At 48.5% G+C, this 23,626-nt stretch overlaps 1 protein-coding gene across 3 annotated transcripts in view; it reads right to left on the reverse strand.

Moving 5' to 3' along the window:
* LOC119963786 (disintegrin and metalloproteinase domain-containing protein 12-like) overlaps positions 1-23,626 on the reverse strand; it is a 467,225-nt gene that overhangs the window by 238,023 nt on the left and 205,576 nt on the right. For all 3 annotated transcript variants that reach the window (XM_038793073.1, XM_038793071.1, XM_038793074.1), the window contains exon 11: positions 14,440-14,582. In XM_038793073.1, the coding sequence (XP_038649001.1) occupies positions 14,440-14,582 (143 nt within the window). The remainder of the gene's footprint in view (positions 1-14,439; positions 14,583-23,626) is intronic.

Here is a 23,626-nt window from a genome sequence, read left to right on the forward strand (position 1 = left end):
AGCATGGGTTCATAAAGGGCAGGTCATGCCTAACTAATTTAGTGGAATTTTTTGAGGACATTACCAGTGCAGTAGATAATGGGGAGGCAATGGATGTGGTATATCTGGATTTCCAGAAAGCCTTTGACAAGTTGCCACACAAAAGGTTGCTGCATAACATAAAGATGCATGGCATTAAGGGTAAAGTAGTAGCATGGATAGAGGATTGGTTAATTAATAGAAAGCAAAGAGTGGGGATTAATGGGTGTTTCTCTGGTTGGCAATCAGTAGCTAGTGGTGTCCCTCAGGGATCTGTGTTGGGCCCATAATTGTTCACAATTTACATAGGTGATTTGGAGTTGGGGACCAAGGGCAATGCGTCCAAGTTTGCAGATGACACTAAGCTGAGTGGTAAAGCGAAAAGTGCAGAGGATACTGGAAGTCTGCAGAGGGATTTGGATAGGTTAAGTGAATGGGCTAGGGTCTGGCAGATGGAATACAATGTTGACAAATGTGAGGTTATCCATTTTGGTAGGAATAACAGCAAACGGGATTATTATTTAAATGATAAAATATTAAAGCATGCTGCTGTGCAGAGAGACCTGGGTGTGCTAGTGCATGAGTCATAGAAAGCTGGTTTACAGGTGCAACAGGTGATTAAGAAGGCAAATGGAGTTTTGTCCTTCATTGCTAGAGGGATGGAGTTTAAGACTAGGGAGGTTATGTTGCAATTGTATAAGGTGTTAGTGAGGCCACACCTGGAGTAGGTGTTCAGTTTTGGTCTCCTTACTTGAGAAAGGACGTCCTGGCACTGGAGGGTGTGCAGAGGAGGTTCACGAGGTTAATCCCAGAGCTGAAGGGGTTGGATTATGAGGAGAGGTTGAGTAGACTGGGACTGTACTCGTTGGAATTTAGAAGGATGAGGGGGATCTTATAGAAACATATAAAATTATGAAGGGAATAGATAGGATAGATGCAGGGAGTTTGTCTCCACTGGCGGGTGAAAGCAGAACTAGGGGACATAGCCTCAAAATAAGGGGAAGTAGATTTAGGACTGAGTTTTAGGAGGAACTTCTTCACCCAAAGGGTTGTGAATCTATGGATTCCTTGCCCAGTGAAGCAGGTGAGGCTCCTTAATTAAATGTTTTTAAGGTAAAGATAGATAGTTTTTTGAAGAATAAAGGGATTAAGGGTTATGGTGTTTGGGCCGGAAAGTGGAGCTGAGTCCACAAAAGATCAGCCATGATCTCATTGAATGGCGGAGCAGGCTCGAGGGGCCAGATGGCCTACTCCTGCTCCTAGTTCTTATGTTCTTAATAGTTATATTCATGGAATAATATCTTTCAGATATCTGTCCCAGACATGGCCATTCCTGGGTATATTCTGTCCCACTGGCAGACAGACCCAACAGATGTGATTTTATGTGATGGGCGGCCCAGTAGCACGGTGGTCAGCACTTGCTTCGCAGCGCCAGGGTCCCAGGTTCGATTCCCGCTTGGGTCATTGTCTGTGCGGAATCTGCACGTTCTCCCCGTGTCTGTGTGGGTTTCCTCCAGGGGCTCCGGTTTCCTCCCACAAGTCCTGGAAGACGTGCTGTTTGGACATTCTGAATTCTCCCTCTGTGACCCGAACAGGCGCCAGAATGCGGCGACTTGGGGCTTTTCACAGTAACTTCATTGCAGTGTTAATGTAAGCCTACTTGTGACAATAAAGATTATTATTATTACTGTCAGGAAGGAGCTGAATGGGAGTACTCAACATTGACTCTGGGCAGAGATTAATGACATCAAATCACACATGGGCAAGGATAACCTCTGCTGATGTTTATTTATATTTGGGTCTGCAGCAGGTGAACCAACAAACGAGAAAAACATACTTTACTTCCACGATGAATGAAGGAATTTCAGATGTATATTGTATTTTATGTATTTGATGTAGTACGTGTTAAAAGTCTCAATTAGTGTGTGTATGACTGCTGCAGTAATAATTTTTTAAAACTCCTCCTTTAAAAGACAGATACTTTGGCTACTCGGGATAATCAAAGCATTGTATAAATTTGATCTATTGAAATACGAAGAAGATTCCCGAGGGAGTAGATAATTCGAGACATTTTGTTTGGCCTGAGTAGATGCAGTTCATGGGGGGAGCCAGAGGTTGATACACCCGAGTGCTAAGTTTCAGTTTTGGATTTCACTTCAGTTAAAGATTTGACTGTACAGACCAGCTGCTTTTCTCAAAGCAGTTTAGTTAAAAGGATTTTGCCTGTGAACGTAACGGCAGTTTATGAAAAGACTGGCAGGTTAAACAATAGTTGACAGAGGCCAGAACCTGCAGCTGGTTTATGAAGAATCTCTCTTTCTCAAAGTGGTTTGTCCAAGAGATTTCTTTACAACAAATATTCCTCGGTCGGATAATTGTATTTAAAAGTGGATTATCACCAGAGATGGGTTTTGCTTGAGTGGAGATAAAGGATAGCAGTTCGGAATTAATGTTCCATTTGAATGTTAAACATTGTTGGTAATTGTAAGCCATTTTCTTTATGAGGTTAAAGATAGTATGACTGTTTCAGTAATGAAGTTTGTAATAATATACCAAATCCCTGATTGTGCACGGAATCACTCCTCGAGCGAAGTATCCTTTCCTGACAGTCTGACAAAGTTAATAACATATTGGGGTTTCTGTCCAGTGTCCAATCACCTGTTGGGGTCTGCTCCGGGATTGGAATACCTCATCCTCACCACCCTGCCTGCTGCAGGTGCAGTGGCCCACAACAGTATCGGTGTGGTGAGCACCCCACAGTCCTTGTGGAGATTAAAGTCTGCCTTCACAGTGAGGATACCCTCCATCGCTGTTTGGCACAATCACAATGTTAAATTAGTTGGACTTTGAACAGCTAAACAATTCAATCCTTTGGCATTCATGAGGCACTGCAGCTATCAGCAGGAGCAAAATCAACAGTGCAGGAGGGCATACCAGGGAGAATAATGTGGTATACTTAACAATGAGGTGTAAACCTGATAAAGCTACAGTACAAACTTACATAGAACATAGAACATAGAACAGTACAGCACAGAACAGGCCCTTCGGCCCTCGATGTTGTGCCGAACAATGATCACCCCACTTAAACCCACGTAACCCGTATACCTGTAACCCAATAATCCCCCCATTAACCTTACACTACGGGCAATTTTGCATGGCCAATCCACCTAACCCGCACATCTTTGGACTGTGGGAGGAAACCGGAGCACCCGGAGGAAACCCACGCACACACGGGGAGGACGTGCAGACTCCACACAGACAGTGACCCAGCCGGGAATCGAACCTGGGACCCTGGAGCTGTGAAGCATTGATGCTAACCACCATGCTACCGTGAGGCCCCGACTTCTTATGTTGTCAAGTAATTGTTCCTGTGCTGTATTGTTCTTTGCTCTTTGCACGTGAACATATGGGGCAGAAAAGGATACAGGCGGTTGGTCCAGATAGGACACATGATCGGCGCAGGCTTGGAGGGCCGAAGGGCCGATTCCTGTGCTGTATTGTTCTTTGTTCTTTGCACAGAGTTAAGAAATTTGACAATCAATGGATCAAATCTAAGCACTGCAGTGCTGTCACATCCAACCGTGATTGATCTCAGACAGTTAAATAACTCATTAGAGAGGAGGCTTCACAAATATCTCCATCATCCATGATGAGGGAGCTCAGCACCTCAACTGTACTGTGGGTCGCCAAAGAACCACTGCAGTGTCATCATCCAGTAGAGGTGGCAGAAAAGGATTCTGGGAGAAGTCAACTCAGTCACCTCGACTGTACTGTGTGTAACTGAAGAATTGGTGTTAAGGAGCGGTAAACCTGAAACACTACATTAGTATTTTTCTCCCTCCTTCCTCCTCTAACCAAAAACAAGTCCCTGTGAGGCGGAGAAGCATAGGTAAAGAAGGATATCATGGCCAGCAGATCATGGCCAGCAGGAAAGTGGTTGGCTGGTGACTGGTTTTTCTTTTTCTTTTCTATTTTCTTTCCTGTTATTCTCGCTTGGTATTGTTGTGAAGTTAACTTAAGGGTTAAGTCATTGCAACAGATCCCAGACCTATGTCATGCTCCTCCTGTGCGATGTGTGAATTCAGGGACCCTTCCGGTGTCCCTGACTCCTTCACGCGCAGGAAGTGTGTCCAACTGCAGCTCCTGTCAGCCCGCTTGACGGCTCTGGAGCTGCGGATAGATTAGCTTTGGAGCAACTGCGATGCTGAGGGAATCGTGGATAGCATGTTCAGTAAGTTAGTCACTGCGCGGATACAAATTAATGAGGAAGACAGGGAATGGGTGACCTCCAGACAGAGGAAGAGGAGGAAGGTGGTGCAGGGGTCCCCTGCGGGCATCTCCCTCCAAAACAGATATACCTGTTTGGATACTGTTAGGGAGATAGCTCACCAGGGGAAGGTGGCAGCAGCCAGGTTCATGGTGCTGTGGCTGGCTCTGCTACAAAGGAGGGCAGGAAAAGGAATGGCAGCGCTATAGTGATAGGGGTTTTTAAGGGGAATGGATTGACATTTCTGCAGCTGGAAACGAGACTCCAAGATGGTGTGTTGCCTCCCTGGTACAAGGGTCAAGGATGTCTCGGAGGGGCTGCAAGGCATTCTGGGGGGAGAGGGTGAACAGCCAGCTGCCCTGGTGCATATCGGCCCCATCGATAGAGGTAAAAAATGAGATGAGGTCCAACAAACTGAATTTAAGGAGTTAAACTAAAATGGATGACCTCAAAGGTAGTAATCTTATGATAGATTCCAGCATCTTCCCTACTACTGAAGTTAAGCTCACTGGCCTATAATTTCCTGCTTTCTGCCTACCTCCTTTTTTAAACAGTGGCGTCACGTTTGCTAATTTCCAATCCACCGGGACCACCCCAGAGTCTCGTGAATTTTGGTAAATTATCACTAGTGCATCTGCAATATCCCTAGCCATCTCTTTTAGCACTCTGGGATGCATTCCATCAGGGCCAGGAGACTTGTCTACCTTTAGCCCCATTAGCTTGCCCATCACTCCCTCCTTAGTGATAACAATCCTCTCAAGGTCCTCACCTGTCATAGCCTCATTTCTATCAGTCACTGGCATGTTATTTGTGTCTTCCACTGTGAAGACCGACCCAAAAAACCTGTTCAGTTCCTCAGCCATTTCCTCATTTCCCATTATTAAAACTCCCTTCTCATCCTCTAAAGGACCAATATTTACCTTAGCCACTCTTGTTTGTTTTATATATTTGTAAAAACTTTTACTGTCTGTTTTTATATTCTGAGCAAGTTTACTCTCATATTCTATCTTACTCTTCTTTATAGCTTTTTTAGTAGCTTTCTGTTGCCCCCTAAAGATTTCCCAGTCCTCTAATCTCCCAGCAATCTTTGCCACTTTATATGCTTTTTCCTTCAATTTGATACTCTCCCTTATTTCCTTAGATATCCACGGTCGATTTTCCCTCTTTCTACCGTCCTTCCTTTTTGTTGGTATAAACCTTTGCTGAGCACTGTGAAAAATCGCTTGGAAGGTTCTCCACTGTTCCTCAACTGTTCCACCATAAAGTCTTTGCTCCCAGTCTACCTTAGCTAGTTCTTCTCTCATCCCCTTGTAATCTCCTTTGTTTAAACACAAAACACTAGTATTTGATTTTACTTTCTCACCCTCCATCTGTATTTTAAATTCCACCATATTGTGATCGCTCCTTCCGAGAGGATCCCTAACTATGAGATCATGAATCAATCCTGTCTCATTACACAGGACAAGATCTAGGACCGCTTGTTCCCTCGTAGGTTCCATTACATACTGTTCTAGGAAACTATCGCGGATACATTCTATAAACTCCTCCTCAAGGTTGCCTTGACCGACCTGGTTAAACCAATCGACATGTAGATTAAAATCCCCCATGATAACTGCTGTACCATTTCTACATGCATCAGTTATTTCTTTGTTTATTGCCTGCCCCACCATAACGTTACTATTTGGTGGCCGATAGACTACTCCTATCAGTGACTTTTTCGCCTTACTATTCCTGATTTCCACCCAAATGGATTCAACCTTATCCTCCATAGCACCGATGTCATCTCTTACTATTGCCCGGATGTCATCCTTAAAGAACAGAGCAACACCACCTCCCTTACCATCCACTCTGTCCTTCCGAATAGTTTGATACCCTCGGATATTTAACTCCCAGTCGTGACCATCCTTTAACCATGTTTCAGTAATGGCCACTAAACCATAGTCATTTACGATGATTTGTGCCATCAACTCATTAACTTTATTCCGAATACTACGAGCATTCAGGTAAAGTACACTTATGTTGGTTTTTTTACCTCTGTTTTGAATCTTAACATATCCAGTTTTATTCCTTTTGTTATTACTGGGCCTATTCACTGAGCTTCCCTCAGTCACTGTACCTTGTACTGTCGCCCTTTTAGATTTTTGACGATGTCTTCTCTGCCTTGCACTTTTCCCCTTACTTCCTTTTGCTTCTGTCCCTGTTTTACTACCTTCCAACTTCCTGCATCGGTTCCCATCCCCCTGCCACATTAGTTTAAACCCTCCCCAACAGCTCTAGCAAACACCCCCCCTAGGACATTGGTTCCAGTCCTGCCCAGGTGCAGACCGTCCGGTTTGTACTGGTCCCACCTCCCCCAGAACTGGTCCCAATGCCTCAGGAATTTGAATCCCTCCCTCTTGCACCATCTCTTGAGCCACGCATTCATCCTATCTATCCTGACATTCCTACTCTGACTAGCTCGTGGCACTGGGAGCAATCCTGAGATTACTACCTTTGAGGTCCTACTTTTTAGTTTAACTCCTAACTCCCTGAATACCGCTGGTAGGACCTCATCCCGTTTTTTACCTATATCGTTGGTGCCTATGTGCACCACGACAGCTGGCTGTTCACCCTCCCCCCCAGAATGTCCTGCAGCCGCTCCGAGACATCCTTGACCCTCTGATTCTGCTTCATCAATTTTGTTAGTGAGAAGGACTTTGCAAAGTAGACAGTGCTGCATTTGCTACTGGCCTTCCCAGTGTCTCAGTCAGGTTCTTCATCAGGTTTCATTCCTAATTACATCTGAGTGGCTTGTTCGGGATATTTCAGACAATCAACAATAATTTCATGATGATCAATGGACTTCAAATCCCATATTTGTATTGACTTCAACATTCACCCTGCCGTGGTATGATTCAAACCCAGGTTCCCAGAGACTCACCCTGGATTTCTAATTTATTGGTCTGGTGATAATGCCATCACACTACACCTTGCCCAGTAATGTAGCCCAGGTCAATAGAAATGTTTTTCTATTTTAGCCTGTGTTTTCCTCGTTCCCAAATGTTCAGCTATTGAAATTTCAGGAGCCATTCCAATGTAATTCCGGTACCGATATGATATGACTTGGTGGATTATCGCCAACTTTTCATCTGTTGGAACATGAGGACGTCTCCATTTCCTTGTTTTTATGGTAATAACATTCCGGAATGTATTCATTCTGTTTCAGAATAAGCTGTCAGCTATAACTGCTTCAAGTCTGGGTCCTGCTAATTCCACTAATTTCAACGAACTAAACATCTCAGCCTCATCCTCTTCAACCTTCTCCTGTGTAATATTTTCAAATATGGATCCAGCCAACTGAATCTCAACATCTTTTCCCTGACTTTTGGATTCTGCTTCTTCCTGTGGAAGCATTCACCTTTGCCTTTCAGCACACAATCTGGAAACAATCCAAGATGCTTTCTGTACACCATCTAGTTACTGCCTTTCTACAGGCTGCTCTACCTCCATAGGCAGAGTCAGTAACCCTGATCCAGCAATATAATCTCCTATTATCATCAACCCACCTGCACTCGACAGTGACCCGCTGCCATGTGCTGACACGTCTGTATCACCCTGGATTGACGGAACACAGACCCTGGAAGGGTGGAATAAGCTCATTGGGTGGGGTTTGGTGAGGGAGGATGGGTGGGGTGGGGGGGCAGGGGGTGAGATAATGAATGAAGCCGTGTCCAATGAGAAGTTACCTCCTCTATTTAATCAATTTAATCAGCTAGAATTTTGGAATGGAGCTTCGCATCAAGCCTGATTGCCTCCGCACCAGCCCGCATGCTGCAAATGCGTCTGCAAACTTTAAACACTGGCAGGCGTGTTTTAATAGTTACCTGACGACTGCAGCCGGAAAGTCCACCAAGGAGCAGAAACTCCACATCCTCCACTCATGCGTGGGCACATCGGTCTACGCAATGATCGAGGACGAAGGCGACTTTGATGCGGCCATGGAGATTCTCAAAGGACACTTTCTCCGGCCGGTCAACGAAGTTTACGCACGGCATCTCCTGACGACCAGACAACAGTTCCCTGGTGAGTCCCTCAACGTGTTTTACCAGGCCCTTGCAGCTCGAGGGAGAACGTGCGCATGTCTCCAAGTTTCGGCGACGGAGCACATGGAACTTCTAATCAGAGACACTTACGTTGCTGGCATGCAGTCTCCTTCTATCCGCCAACGATTGCTGGAGAAGAACACCCTCAGCCCAGCTGAGGCACGGACTCTTGCAACCTCCCTGGAGGTTGCTGCCCGGAACGCCCGCGCATACGCCCCCGGCCGCGCAGCAACCCCCTGGACTTCATGGCACGCGCCACCCCCATCCTCTGTGGACCTCAACCCCCCCCCCCAAGCCTGCGCCGCGGGTCGCTCTGACAAACTAGCGGGGCCCCGTTGCTATTTTTGTGGCCTCTCAAAGCACCCCCGCCCGCGCTGCCCGGCCCACTCTGCTCTGTGTAAGAGCTGCGGGAAGAAGGGCCACTACGCGGTGGTCTGCCAGACCAAGTCGGTTGCTGCTGTCCCGCGCAGCGACCGCGAATCGCCCCCCCCCCCCGGGCCCCCCCAGGGCCCCACGCCGCGCACCAACCTCTCCGGCCCGCCTCCCGGCTCCCGCAACGGCCCCATGGTCCTCCCGACTCACGCCCCCAGCTGCCCTGACCGGCCCGCTGACGCAGCTGACACTGCCCCTAGCCTCCACGAGGCTCCCATGGGCACCGCCATCTTGGGCCCCGGACGCCATGTGCGGGCCATGGGCGCCGCCATCTTGGGACCCCGACTCCACGTGCGGGTCCTGGGCGCACCATCTTGGGCCCCGGATGCCATGTGACGGCCATGGGCGCCGCCATCTTGGGACCCCGACTCCACGTGCGGGTCCTGGGCGCGCCATCTTGGGCCCCGGATGCCATGTGTGGGCCATGGGCGCCGCCATCTTGGGACCCCGACTCCACGTGCGGGTCCTGGGCGCCGCCATCTTGGGCCAACTCGGAAGGCCCTGCAAGCGACTACTCTGCCACTGAGGAGGATCTGGAACTCTCACCATGACTGGCTTCCATCGAACTCGACCAGTCGTGACCACGCACGCTCGCCAAGACTACAATGACGGTGCAGCTGAACGGACACAAAACAAGGTGCCTGCTGGACTCCGGGAGCACGGAAAGTTTTGTCCACCCCGACACGGTAAGACGCTGCGCGCTCCCCATCCTCCCAGTTAAACATAAAATTGAATTGGCCTTAGGTTCGCACTCCGTCCAAATCACCGGGGAGGGTTTTCAAAAACCTCAAATTCTCCCCCGTCTATGCACTTCGGTACTCTTGGGCCTGGTCTTCCAGTGCAACCTGCAGAGTTTGACCTTTCAATTCGGCGGCATTATTCCTCCTGTTACTGTTTGCAGCCTCACGTCCCTCAAAGTGGACCCCCCTTCCCTGTTTGCTAATCTCACCCCAGATTGTAAACCTGTCGCCACTAGGAGCAGACAATACAGTGCCCAGGACCGGACCTTCATCGGGTCCGAGGTCCAGAGGCTCCTTAAGGAAGGAGTCATCGAGGCCAGCAACAGTCCCTGGCCAGCCCAAGTGCTGGTAGTTCGGACTGGGGAGAAAAACCGGATGGTCATCGATTACAGTCAGACCATCAACAGGTTTACGCAGCTGGACGCGTATCCCCTCCCCAGTATTTCCGACCTGGTTAACAGGATCGCAAAGTACAAAGTCTTCTCCACGGTGGACCTTAAGTCCGCCTACCACCAGCTCCCCATTCGCGCAAGTCCCATGGTACCTGCACCAACGCTCAGATAGACCGCCTCCGCTCCCTCCACGCAGACCTCTGCCATCCAGGGGTCACCCGTTTCTACCATTTTATTGAGACCCGCAACCTGCCCTATTCCGTCGAGGAAGTCAGGACCGTCACTAGGGACTGCCACGTCTGCGCTGAGTGCAAACCGCACTTCTACCGCCCTGAACGAGCGCATCTGATCAAGGCATCCCGCCCCTTTGAACGTCTCAGTATAGACATCAAGGGACCCCTCCCCTCCAACAACTGCAACACTTATTTCTTGAGTGTTATCGACGAATACTCTCATAGAACAGTACAGCACAGAACAGGCCCTTCGGCCTTCGATGTTGTGCCGAGCAATGATCACCCTACTCAAACCCACGTATCCACCCTATACCCGTAACCCAACAACCCCCCCCCCCAACCTTACTTTTTAGGACACTACGGGCAATTTAGCATGGCCAATCCACCTAACCCGCACATCTTTGGACTGTGGGAGGAAACCGGAGCACCCGGAGGAAACCCACGCACACACGGGGAGGATGTGCAGACTCCGCACAGACAGTGACCCAGCCGGGAACCGAACCTGGGACCCTGGAGCTGTGAAGCATTGACGCTAACCACCATGCTACCGTGCTGCCCCTTTCGCCATTCCCTGTCCCGACATGACCACAACAACCGTCGTAAAGGCCCTCTTATCCATCTTCTCCCTGTTCGGTTACCCCGCGTACATCCACAGCGACTGGGGGTCCTCTTTTTTTTTTCCAAATTTTTTTTTGGAATAAATTTAGAGTACCCAATTCATTTTTTCCAATTGAGGAGCAATTTAGCGTGGCTAATCCACCTACACTGCACATCTTTGGGTTGTGGGGGTGAAACCCACGCAAACACGGGGAGAATGTGCAAACTCCACACGGACAGTGACCCAGAGCCGGGATCGAACCTGGGACCTCAGCGCCGTGAGACTGCAGTGCTAACCACTGCGCCACCGTGCTGCCCGGGGGTCCTCTTTTATGAGTGACGAACTACGTCAGTTCCTGCTCAGCAGGGGCATAGCCTCTAGCAGGACGACCAGTTATAACCCCCGGGGTAACGGTCAGGTCAAGCGGAAGAATGGCATCATTTGGAAGACTATCCTGCTGGCCCTACGGTCCAGAGATCTCCCCATTGCCCGTTGGCAAGAAGTCATTCCCGACGCCCTGCATTCAATCCGGTCTCTCATCTGTACTACCACTAATCAAACACCTCATGAATGTCTTCTTGTTTTCCCCAGGAAGTCATCCTCCGGATCCCCTCTGCCGGCCTGGCTGGCCACCCCCAGGCCCATCTTGCTCCGGAAACATGTGCGGGTGCACAAGTCCGACCCGTTGGTTGAGCGAGTCCAGTTACTCCACGCCAACCCGCAATATGCGTACGTGGAGTATCCCGACGGTCGGCAGGATAAGGTCCCGCTCCGGGTCCTGGCACCCGCCGGCGTGCAGCCTCCTCCCCCTACACCAACACTTCCCCCCCCAACCCCAATTCCCCCCAGCGCCCCCCGCGTGCCCACGACCCAGCGCACATGCCCCCGATTACAGCGTCTCCACCACCGTCCCGGGGTACGGAGACACATCTACGACCAACGCTCCCGGAGGCAAGGACGACCATCGGCCCGACGTCACCGGCTCCACTGCGACGGTCCTCCAGAACACCACGGGCACCCAACAGGCTGATCGTCTCCATCTGATGCGGCCATGGGACTTTTTTTGGACATTTTTGTGTTATTCTGTTGTTATTAGTAGTAGTAGTATTGTTTTGCCACGAGCCAGTGGGCAGCTCACCCTTATCGATTTTCGCTGCTCATACCACCAGTCCTCGGACCCTGCCCCCTCTCTCTTTCCCACTTACACCCCCCCCACCGCCTTCTTTCTCCACAAAGGGTGAATGTGGTGGTATGGATATGAGCACTGTCATTGGTGCAGAGCACTGGCTTCACATTGGCTCTGGCTGGTCATGTGCCTCTCGTCCGATTGGTTGGGACTAGTCATGTGGCTGCTCTCCAATTGGTTGAGAGGCAAGTAGGCCCTGCCTCCGAGGCGGGGTATAAGTACCCAGAGTTCCTGGCGGTCGGCCATTCTCTGCAGTCGACCACCGGGCTAACAACAAACTGATTAAAGCCACAGTTCAGATCCTAAATGTGTCTTGAGTCGAATTGATGGTACATCAGTACACTCACTGGGAAGCGTGCACACACATGCAAAATCTTTATGTGATGGTCATACACGAGTTGAATGTTCAGGGAGTGGAACCCCTTCCTGTTCATTTAGGATGCAAGCATCTTGTTGGGCCTGCTCCAGGTCAAAGTTTATATAGTTAGCTGCCCGGGCAAACGGGGCATCCGTGACTTCACGGATACACTTGTGGGACCTAGCTTGTGAGATGCCACACAAGTCCCCAATCGTGCCCTGGAATGACTGAGATGTAAGAGTTCAGGGCTGGGTGGCTGTGACGGCCACCGGGAGCGGTAATTCCCGTCTTCCACGTGGTGCCAGCACAGCAAGAGCACCTTCCGCGGAGTCCATGATAGGGGAGGTGGGGGAGTGGTGGTATTGTCACTGGACTAGTAATCCAGAGACTCAGAGTAATCCTCTGGGGACCCAGGTTCAAATCCCTCCATTGCGGATGGTGCGATTTGAATTCAATAAAATCTGGAATTAAAAGTCCAATGATGACCATGAAACCATTGTCGCTTGTTGTAAAAACCCATCTTGTTCACTAATGTCCTTTAGGGAAGGAAATCTGCTGCCCTTAATCTGGTCTGGTTTCCATGTGACTCCAGACCTCTCTGACTCTAATCTGCTCCCTTAAGGCAATTAGGGATGGGCAATCAATGTTGGCACAGTCTGTGACGCTCAGGTCCCATGAACAAATGAAAAAAAAAATATTATTTATCTCGCATAATATCTGGAAAGAATTGGAGAGAGTGAGGCCGACCACCAGGAGTGTCTTCCACTCCGGGACACTCCAGTCCTCCATGGCTCTCCCCCTCCCTCCCTCAGATCCCCTTCCCTCCTCAGGGTGCCAGACAACATGCCCTTCCACACACCCCCCAGCCACAGCGGTGGTTCCTGGTCACCAGGCCCTGTGCCCTATCTGAGGTGTTGATTCCTGCACTGTTCAGGTACAGTGTGCAGATCTCAGGGTCTGATTGGGATGCTGGGCAATAAACCCCACATGCAACAAGGTATGCCTACCCACGGGAATCCATTTGGGATCTTTGAAGTGCTCACCCTGCTCCGATTGCCAATTCCCTGTTAGCAATGGCCTTCGGCAACGTCGCCAGAGGCTACCACGGTCAGTGGGAGTTACGGTGGTCGGTGGGACAGACAGGTGGAGTTTCCCCCGTGATTGGTACACACTATTCTGAGGGCAGCACTGTAGCACAGTGGTTAGCACAGTGGCTTCACAGCTCCAGGGTCCCGGGTTTGATTCCCGGCTCGGGTCACTGTGTGGAGTTTGCACGTTCTCCCCGTGTCCGCGTGGGTTTTCTCCGGGTGCTCCGGTTTCCTCCCACAAGTCCTGAAAGGCGTGCTGTTAGGTGAATTGGGCATTCTGAATTCTCCCTCGGTGTACCCGAACAGGCGCCGGAATGTGGCGACTAGGGGATTGTCACAGTAACTTCATTGCAGTGTTAATGTAAGCCTACTTGTGACAATAAAGATTATTAATATATTCAGTGGGTAGCATGGCAGACACACGGGAGCTGAGGCAGTTCCCCCAGACCAGGGGCACCCCACCCCTCCAACCGAGGCTGTCCCCCATGGGGGCTCCCTGCCAAAGGCATTGGGGCAGTAGCCCTAGTGCCCCTGGGCTCTGAGATGGCTACTCACCTCTTCAGACCCCCACAGCAGCCATTCACATTTTTAACAAGGTGTACAAATTGGCACTGGGTTGACCACTTGCTGGGGAGGCGGTTAGATAGGGGGTTGTTCCCGTTAATGGCATGGAGATTGGCTTTGATCGCTGCCCATCGAGGTTCCTGATTTTGGTCTCTCCCGTGACCTAATGGTTCTCGATCAAGCGTGGTGCAGCCGTTAAATCGTCCCCTTAATTGTCCACCAGCATCCAAAACTGGATGTGGCAGAGCTGCTGAGGTTCGATCTGATCTATTGGTTGTAGGATTGTCAAGCTCTGTCATAGCTTCCAGCTTCTATTGTTGGCCATGCAAATAATCCTGTATTGTAGCTTTACTGTTACCTGCTAATCTAGTTTTATGCCGTCTCATCGCTCTAATTTCTATTGTTAGTTCTCTCTACTTATTTTATGCAGCAGGAATGAAATTCACCAACATTAGGCACGGTGTTTGAATGTGTTCCTCACCCGAGTACGGCTGTCATGATGCAGCCAGCTTCCTTATCTGGACAGTCACAGTTACGTCCTGTTGCATCATGTGCCATCCCCAGATTGTGTCCCATCTCATGAGCCAGGACCGCCGAAACACCCAGGTGGCTCGGACTGTTGTCCTAAGAGGGAACAGAAGGAACATAATGTGAAGAAGCTTCAATAACATTCTTCCATACATCATGTGGTTTGATTGACAACATGGGGGAGACCGGGGAGAACGTAATTCAGTCCAACCAGGAATGGTGATTGTAGTCAATTCAGGTGCCTGTCTCTTTAAAACAAGAGCATGACATAACACCTTCATTCTCAACTTGCACTCAGGACGCAGCAGGCTAGCTGCGGAACACCGTCAAACAGATGAGACAACGATACTGTGCCATCTATATGCACACTAAGAACAGGAAGCTCGAGAAACTCGGCATCACCACGAGCAGCAACCAGGCCTCCCCTGGTACCATAGTAGAGAACAATACAGGGAAATCTATTGTCAACTTGTCGGACTACACCCTTCAACCAGACAAAATCGAAGTCCTCAGCAGAGGGCTCAATTTTTGCACCACCACCAAAATGGACCCCATCAGTCTCGCAGCAGACACAGAGGAATTCATCAGACAAATGAGGCTCCGGGAATTCTTCCACAGACCCCAAGAGGCCAACAGCGAACCCAAGGAGACTACCAATGAACCGGAACAACCGAAGAGGAAAGAGTCGAATTGGACCCCTCCGGAAGGCCGCTGCCCTGGACTCGCCATGTATGTTCAAACCGCCAGGAGTCGCATCAATGCCAGATTCATCAGTCGCATTCACAAGGCAGCCCCGAACGTCACCCAAGCACAACGCAACACCATACACGCTCTCAAAACCAACCGCAACATCGTCATCAAACCAGCAGATAAAGGAGGGGCCACCGTCATACTCAACAGAACGAACTACTGCAAAGAAGTATACCGACAACTTAACAACCAGGAACACTACAGACAGTTACCCGCAAATCCGACCAAGGAACACATCCGCCAACTCAACAGACTAATCAGGACCTTGGACCCAGACCTTCAGAGCATCCTACGTGCTCTCATCCCACGTACTCCCCTCATTAGAGATCTCTACTGCCTCCCGAAAATACACAAGGCCAACACACCAGGCCGCCCTATCGTTTCAGGCAATGGAACCCTCTCTGGCCACATCGAGGGCATCTTGAAACCCATCGTACAAGGTACATCCAGCTTCTGTCGCAACACGACGGACTTCCTACAGAAACTCAGCACCCATGGACCAGTTGAACCAGGAACATTCCTCGTCACAATGGATGTCTCGGCACTCTACACCAGCATCCCCCATGACGACGGCATTGCTGCACCAGCCTCAGTACTCAACACCGGCAACTGCCAATCTCCAGACGCAATTCTGCAACTCATCCGCTTCATTCTGGATCACAACGTCTTCACCTTCGACAACAAGTTCTTCATCCAGACGCACGGAACAGCCATGGGGACCAAATTCGCATCTCAATATGCCAACATCTTCATGCACAAGTTTGAACAAGACTTCCTCACCGCACAGAACCTTCAACCGACATACACCAGATACATCGATGACATTTTTTTCGTTTGGACCCACGGCGAAGAATCACTGAAATGACTACACGATGACATCAATAAGTTCCACCCCACCATCAGACTCACCATGGACTACTCTCCAATATCTGTTGCATTCTTGGACACACTCATCTCCATCAAGGACAGTCACCTCAGCACTTCGCTTTACCGTAAGCCCACAGACAACCTCACGATGCTCCACTTCTCCAGCTTTCACCCTAAACACATTAAAGAAGCCATCCCCTATGGACAAGCCCTCCGCACACACAGGATCTGCTCAGACGAGGAGGAGCGTAACAGACACCTACAGATGCTGAAAAATGCACGGTAGCATTGTGGATAGCACAATTGCTTCACAGCTCCAGGTTCCCAGGTTCGATTCCGGCTTGGGTCACTGTCTGTGCGGAGTCTGCACGTTCTCCCCGTGTCTGCATGAGTTTCCTTCAGGTGCTCCGGTTTCCTCCCACAGTCCAAAGATGTGCGGGTTAGGTGGATTGCCCATGCTAAATTGCCCTTAGTGTCCAAAATTGCCCTTAGTGTTGGGTGGGGTTACTGGATTATGGGGATAGGGTGGAGTTGTTGACCTTGGGTAGGGTGCTCTTTTCAAGTGCCGGTGCAGACTCGATGGGCTGAATGGCCTCCTTCTGCACTGTAAATTGTATGTATGTATGAACGGGATATGTTGCTCAACTCATCGATCGACAGTTCCAACACGCCACAGCAAAAAACCGCTCCGACCTCCTCAGAAGACAAACACGGGACACAACCAACAGAGTACCCTTCGTCGTCCAGTACTTTACCGGAGCGGAGAAACTACGGCATCTTCTTTGCAGCCTTCAACACGTCATCGATGAAGATGAACATCTTGCCAAGGTCATCCCCACACCCCCACTACTGGCCTTCAAACAACCGCGCAACCTCAGACAAACCATTGTTTGCAGCAAACTACCCAGCCTTCAGAACAGCAACCACAACACCACACAACCTTGCCGTGGCAATCTCTGCAAGATGTGCCAGATCATCGACTTGGATACCACCATTACACGTGAGAACACCACCCACCAAGTACGCGGTACATACTCGCGCAACTCAGCCAACGTTGTCAACCTCATACGCTGCAGGAAAGGATTGTCCGAAGCGTGGTACATTGGCGAGACCATGCAGACGCTGCAACAACGAATGAACGGACATCGCGTGACAATCACCAGGCAGGAATGTTCCCTTCCAGTCGGGGAACACTTTAGCAGTCAAGGGCATTCAGCCTCTGATCTCCGGGTAAGCGTTCTCCAACGCGGCCTTCAGGACACGCGACAACGCAGAATCGCCGAGCAAAAACTTATAGCCAAGTTCCACATGCATGAGTGCGGCCTGAACCGGGACCTAGGATTCATGTCGCATTACATTCACCCCCCACCAGCTGGCCTGACCTTGCAAAATCCTACCAACTGTCCTGGCTTGAGACAATTCACACCTCTTTAACCTGGGGTTACCCCTATCTCTGGATCTGTAAAGATTTAATTACCTGCAAATGCTCGCATTCTAAGCATTGTCTGGCATCTTTGAATTTGTCTATATAAATGTTTCTGGAACATACCTCTCCATTCACCTGAGGAAGGAGCAGTGTTCCGAAAGCTAGTGTTTGAAACAAACCTGTTGGACTTAAACCTGGTTTTGTCAGACTTCTTACCGTGCTCTTTAAAACACAGCTGAGGAGGGGCACCTGGCTTTGTGGATCAATAAGGGCCAAGAGCGTTTGATTACTCCAGAGGGCAGAGTCCCTCATGGGCAGAATTGAAAGAAACAGAAAAAATAGGAGCAGCAAGAGGCCATTCAGCCCTTCGAGCCTGCTCCGCCATTCATCACGATCCTGGCTGATCATCCAACTGAATAGCCTAATGCTGCTTTCCCCCATATCCTTTGATCCCCTTCACCCTAAATGCTATATCTAACTGCTTCTTGAAAAAAATACAATGTTTTGGACTTAACTACTTCCTGTGGTAACGAATTCCACAGGCTGACTACTCTCTGGGTGAAGGGATTTATCCTAATCTCTGCCTAAATGGTTCACCCTGAATCCTCAGACTGTGATCCCTGGTTCTGGACACACCCATCATCAGGAACATCCTTCCTGCATCTACCCTGTCCAGTCCTGTTAGAATTTTCTAGGTTTCTAAGAGATTCCCCCTCATTCTTCTGAACTCCAATGAATACAATCCAAACTGATTCAATCTTTCCTCGTACGTCAGTCCCGCCATCACAGGAATCAGTCTGGTAAACCTTCGCTGCACTCCCTCGAGAGCAAGAACATCCTTCCTCAGATAAGGAGACCAAAACTGCAGACAATATTCCAAGTGTGGCCTCACCAAGGCCCTGTACAATTGCAGCAACACATCCCTGCTCCTATACTCAAATCCTCTCGCAATGAAGGCCAACATACCATTAGCCTTCTTTACCGCCTGCTGCACTGCATGCTTACCTTCAGCGACTGGTGCACAAGGACACTCAGGTCTCATTTCACAATCCCCCCTCCGTATTTATGGCCATTCTGATAATAGTCTGCCTTCTTGTTTTTGCTTCTAAAGTGGATAACCTTGCCTTTATCCAAATTATACTGCATCTGCCATTCATTTGCCCACTCACTCAACTTGTTCAAATCACACTGAAGGATCTCTGCATCCTCCTCACAGCTCACCCTCTCACCTAACTGCAGGGGCTGGTTTAGCACACTGGGCTAAATCGCTGGCTTTAAAGCAGACCAAGGCAGGCCAGCAGCACGGTTCAATTCCCGTTCCAGCCTCACCGAACAGGCGCCGGAATGTGGCGACTAGGGGCTTTTCACAGTAACTTAATTGAAGCCTACTCGTGACAATAAGCGATTTTCACTTCACTTTTCATTTCACAACTTGGTGTCATCTGCAAATTTGGAGATATGATACTTTAGGCAACAAGGTAGCACAGTGGTTAACACAGTTGCTTCACAGCGCCAGGGACCTGGGTTCGATTCCCGGTTTGGGTCACTGTCTGTGTGGAGTCTGCACGTCCTCCCCGTGTGTGCGTGGGTTTCCTCCGGGTGCTCCAGTTTCTTCCCACAGTCCAAAGATGTGCGGGTTAGGTGGATTGGCCATTCTAAATTTCCCTTAGTGTCCAAAAAAGGTTAAATGGGGGTCACTGGGATACGTGGATAGGGTTGACACATGGGCTTGAGTTGGGTGCTCCTTGCAAGGGCTGGTGCAGACTCGATGGGCTGCATGCCCTGTAAATTCTATGATTCAATCATCAAAATCATTAATATATATTGTGACTAGCTGGTGTCCCAGCACCAATCCCCATGAGTCAATTTGAAAAAGACCCATTAATTGCTACTCTCTGTTTCCTGTCTTCCAATCAGTTTTCTATCCATTTCAATACACTATTTCCAATCCCATGTGCTTTAATTTTACACACTAATCTATTATGCGGTACTTTGTCAAATGCCTTCTGAAAGTTGAGAAACACTACATCCACTGGCTCCCCATCATTAACTCCATTAGTTATATCTTCAAAGAATTCCAGTAGATTTGTCAAGCATGATTCCTGGTTCATAAATCCATGCACAATAAATACATCAGAGAGCCACGTAGTAAAGCTGTGAGGCTGAATCAGCAGTTCCATGTTCCTCGAGGGCATCGTCGCCAGTTACCTTTACACCATTGTTTCAACACTAAATTTTATTTGTTCACCTGATGAGGCTCCATGTCATCGCTGCTAGGCCACCAAACTTTCCAAATTTTAACTTTCCAAATATTGACTGGAAATACTATAGTTCGAGTACTATAGATGGATCAGTTTTTGTGCAGTGTGTGCAGGAGGGTTTTCTGTCACAGTATGTAGACAGGCCAACAAGGGGCGAGGCCACATTGGATTTGGTACTGGGTAATGAACCCGGCCAGGTGTTAGATTTACATGTAGGTGAGCACTTTGGTGATAGTGATCACAACTCGGTTATGTTTACTTTAGCAATGGGCAGGGATAGGTAAATACCGCAAGGCAAGAATTATAGCTGGGGGAAAGGCAATTATGATGCTATTCAGCAAAATTTAGGATGTATAGGATGGGGAAGGAAACTGCAGGGGATGGGTACAATCGAAATGTGGAGCTTTTTCAAGGAACAGCTACTGCGTGTCCTTGATAAGTATGTACCTGTCAGGCATGGAGGAAGTTGTCGAGCAAGGGAACCGTGGTTTACTAAGGAAGTTGAAGCACTTGTCAAGAGGAAGAAGAAGGCTTATGTTAGGATGAGACATGAAGGCTCAGTTAGGGCACTTGAGAGTTACAAGTTAGCCAGGAAGGACCTAAAGGGAGAGTTAAGAAGAGCGAGGAGAGGACACGAAAAGTTGTTGGCGGATAGGATCAAGGAAAACCCTAAGGCTTTCTATAGGTATATCAGGAACAAAAGAATAACTAGAGTAAAATTAGGGCCAATCAAGGATAGTAGTGGAAAGTTGTGTGTGGAATCAGAGGAGATAGGGGAAGCGTTAAATGGATATTTTTCATCAGTGTTTACACTGGAGAAAGACAATGTTGTCGAGGAGAATACTCAGGTTCAGTCGACCAGGCTAGATGGAATTGAGGTTCAAAAGGAGGAGGTGTTATCAATTTTGGAAAATGTCAAAATAGATAAGTCCCCTGGGCCAGATGGGATTTATCCTAGGATTCTCTGGGAATCCAGGGAGGAGATTGCAGAGCCTTTGTCCTTGATCTTTATATCGTCTTTGTCGACAGGAATAGTGCCGGAAGACTGGAGGACAGCAAATGTTGTCCCCTTGTTCAAGAAGGGGAGTAGAAACAACCCTGGTAATTATAGACGTGTGAGCCTTACTTCGATTGTGGTAAAATGTTGGAAAAGGTTATAAGAGATAGGGTTTATAATCATCTTGAAAAGAACAAGTTGATTAGCGATAGTCAACACGGTTTTGTGAAGGGTAGGTCATGCCTCACAAACCTTATTGAGTTTTCTGAGAAGGTGACCAAACAGATGGATGAGGGTAAAGCGGTTGATGTGGTGTATATGGATTTCAGTAAGGCGTTTAATAAGGTTCCCCACGGTAGGCTATTGCAGAAAATAAGGAAGTATGTGATTGAAGGTGATTTAGCGGTTTGGATCAATAATTGGCTAGCTGAAAGAAGACAGAGAGTGGTGGTTGATGGCAAATGTTCATCCTGGAGTTCAGTTACTAGTGGTGTACCGCAAGGATCTGTTTTGGGGCCACTGCTGTTTGTCATTTTTATAAATGACCTGGAAGAGGGTGTAGAAGGATGGGTTAGTAAATTTGCAGATCACACGAAGGTCGGTGGAGTTGTGGATAGTGCTGAAGGATGTTATAGGATACAGAGGGACATAGATAAGCTGCAGAGCTAGGCTGAGAGGTGGCAGATGGAGTTTAATGCGGAAAAGTGTGAGGTGGTTCACTTTGGAAGGAGTAACAGGAATGCAGAGTACTGGGCTAATGGCAAGATTTTTGGTAGTGTAGATGAACAGAGAGATCTCGGCATCCAGGTACATAAATCCCTGAAAGTTGCCACCCAGGTTAATAGGGCTGTTAAGAAGGCATATGGTGTGCTAGCCTTTATCAGTAGGGGGATTGAGTTTCGGAGCCACAAGGTCATGCTGCAGCTGTACATAACTCTGGTGCGGCCGCTCCTGGAGTACTGCGTGCAGTTCTGGTCACCACATTATAGGAAGGATGTGGAAGCTTTGGAAAGGGTTCAGAGGAGATTTACTAGGATGTTGCCTGGTATGGAGGGAAGGTCTTACGAGGAAAGGCTCAGGGACTTGAGGTTGTTTTCGTTAGAGAGGAGAAGGCTGAGAGGTGACTTAATAGAAACATATAAGATAGTCAGAGGGTTAGATAGGGTGGACAGTGAGAGTCTTTTTCCTCGGATGGAGATGACCAACATGAGGGGACATAGCTTTAAATTGAGGGGTGGTAGATATAGGACAGATATCAGAGGCAGTTTCTTTACTCAGAGAGTAGTAGGGGTATGGAACGCCCTGCCTGCAACAGTAGTAGACTCGCCAACTTTAAGGGCATTTAAGTGGTCACTGGATAGACAGATGCATGATAATGGAATAGTGTAGGTCAGATAGGCTTCAGATGGTTTCACAGGTCGGCGCAACAACGAGGGCCGAAGGGCCCGTACTGCGCTGTAATGTTCTATATTTTATGTTCTATCGGCAACAATGATAAAATCGGTGTTGAGCCAACCTGTGAGTATGCAGTGACATTGATGTTTGAAGGAAGAAAAGACACATCTGAATGCAAACTGGGGAAAAAGATAACAGCAGACACTGAGTGACAGATAGATAGTAACAGACACTGAGGGACAGATAGATAGTAGCAGACACTGAGGGTAAGATAGATAGTAGCAGACACTGAGGGACAGATAGATCGTAGCAGACACAGGGGGACAGATAGATAGTAGATGACACTGAGAGACAGATAGATAGTAGCAGACACTGAGAGACAGGTAGATAGTAACAGACACTGAGGGTAAGATAGATAGTAGCAGACACTGAGGGACAGTTAGATCGTAGCAGACACAGGGGGACAGATAGATAGAAGATGACACTGAGAGACAGATAAATAGAAGATGACACTGAGAGACAGGTAGATAGTAACAGACACTAAGGAACAGATAGATAGTAGGAGACACTGAGGGACAGATAGATAATAGCAGACACTGAGAGACAGGTAGATAGTAACAGACACTGAGAGACAGATAGATAGTAGCAGGCACTGAGGGTAAGATAGATAGTAGCAGACACTGAGGGACAGATAGATCGTAGCAGACACTGAGGGACAGATAGATAGTAGATGACACTGAGAGACAGATAGATAGTAGCAGACACTGAGAGACAGGTAGATAGTAACAGATACTAAGGAACAGATAGATAGTAGGAGACACTGAGGGACAGATAGATAATAGCAGACACTGAGAGACAGATAGATAGTAGCAGACACTGAGGGACAGATAGATAGTAGCAGACACTGAAAGACAGATAGATAGTAGCAGACACTGAGAGACAGATAGATAGTAGCAGACACTGAGGGACAAATAGATAGTAGCAGACACGGAGAGACAGATAGATAGTAGCAGGTACTGAGGGACAGATAGATAGTAGGAGACACTGAGGGACATATAGATAATAGCAGACACTGAGAGACAGATAGATAGTAACAGACACTGAGGGACAGATAGATAGTAGCAGGCACTGAGGGTAAGATAGATAGTAGCAGACACTGAGGGACAGATAGATCGTAGCAGACACTGAGGGACAGATAGATAGTAGATGACACTGAGATACAGATAGATAGTAGCAGACACTGAGAGACAGGTAGATAGTAACAGATACTAAGGAACAGATAGATAGTAGGAGACACTTAGGGACAGATAGATAATAGCAGACACTGAGAGACAGATAGATAGTAGCAGACACTGAGGGGCAGATAGATAGTAGCAGACACTGAGAGACAGATAGATAGTAGAAAACACTGAGAGACAGATAGATAGTAGCAGACACTGAGGGA

The sequence above is a fragment of the Scyliorhinus canicula genome, chromosome 3 (genome assembly GCF_902713615.1).
Source record: "Scyliorhinus canicula chromosome 3, sScyCan1.1, whole genome shotgun sequence".
Lineage (NCBI taxonomy): Eukaryota > Metazoa > Chordata > Chondrichthyes > Carcharhiniformes > Scyliorhinidae > Scyliorhinus > Scyliorhinus canicula.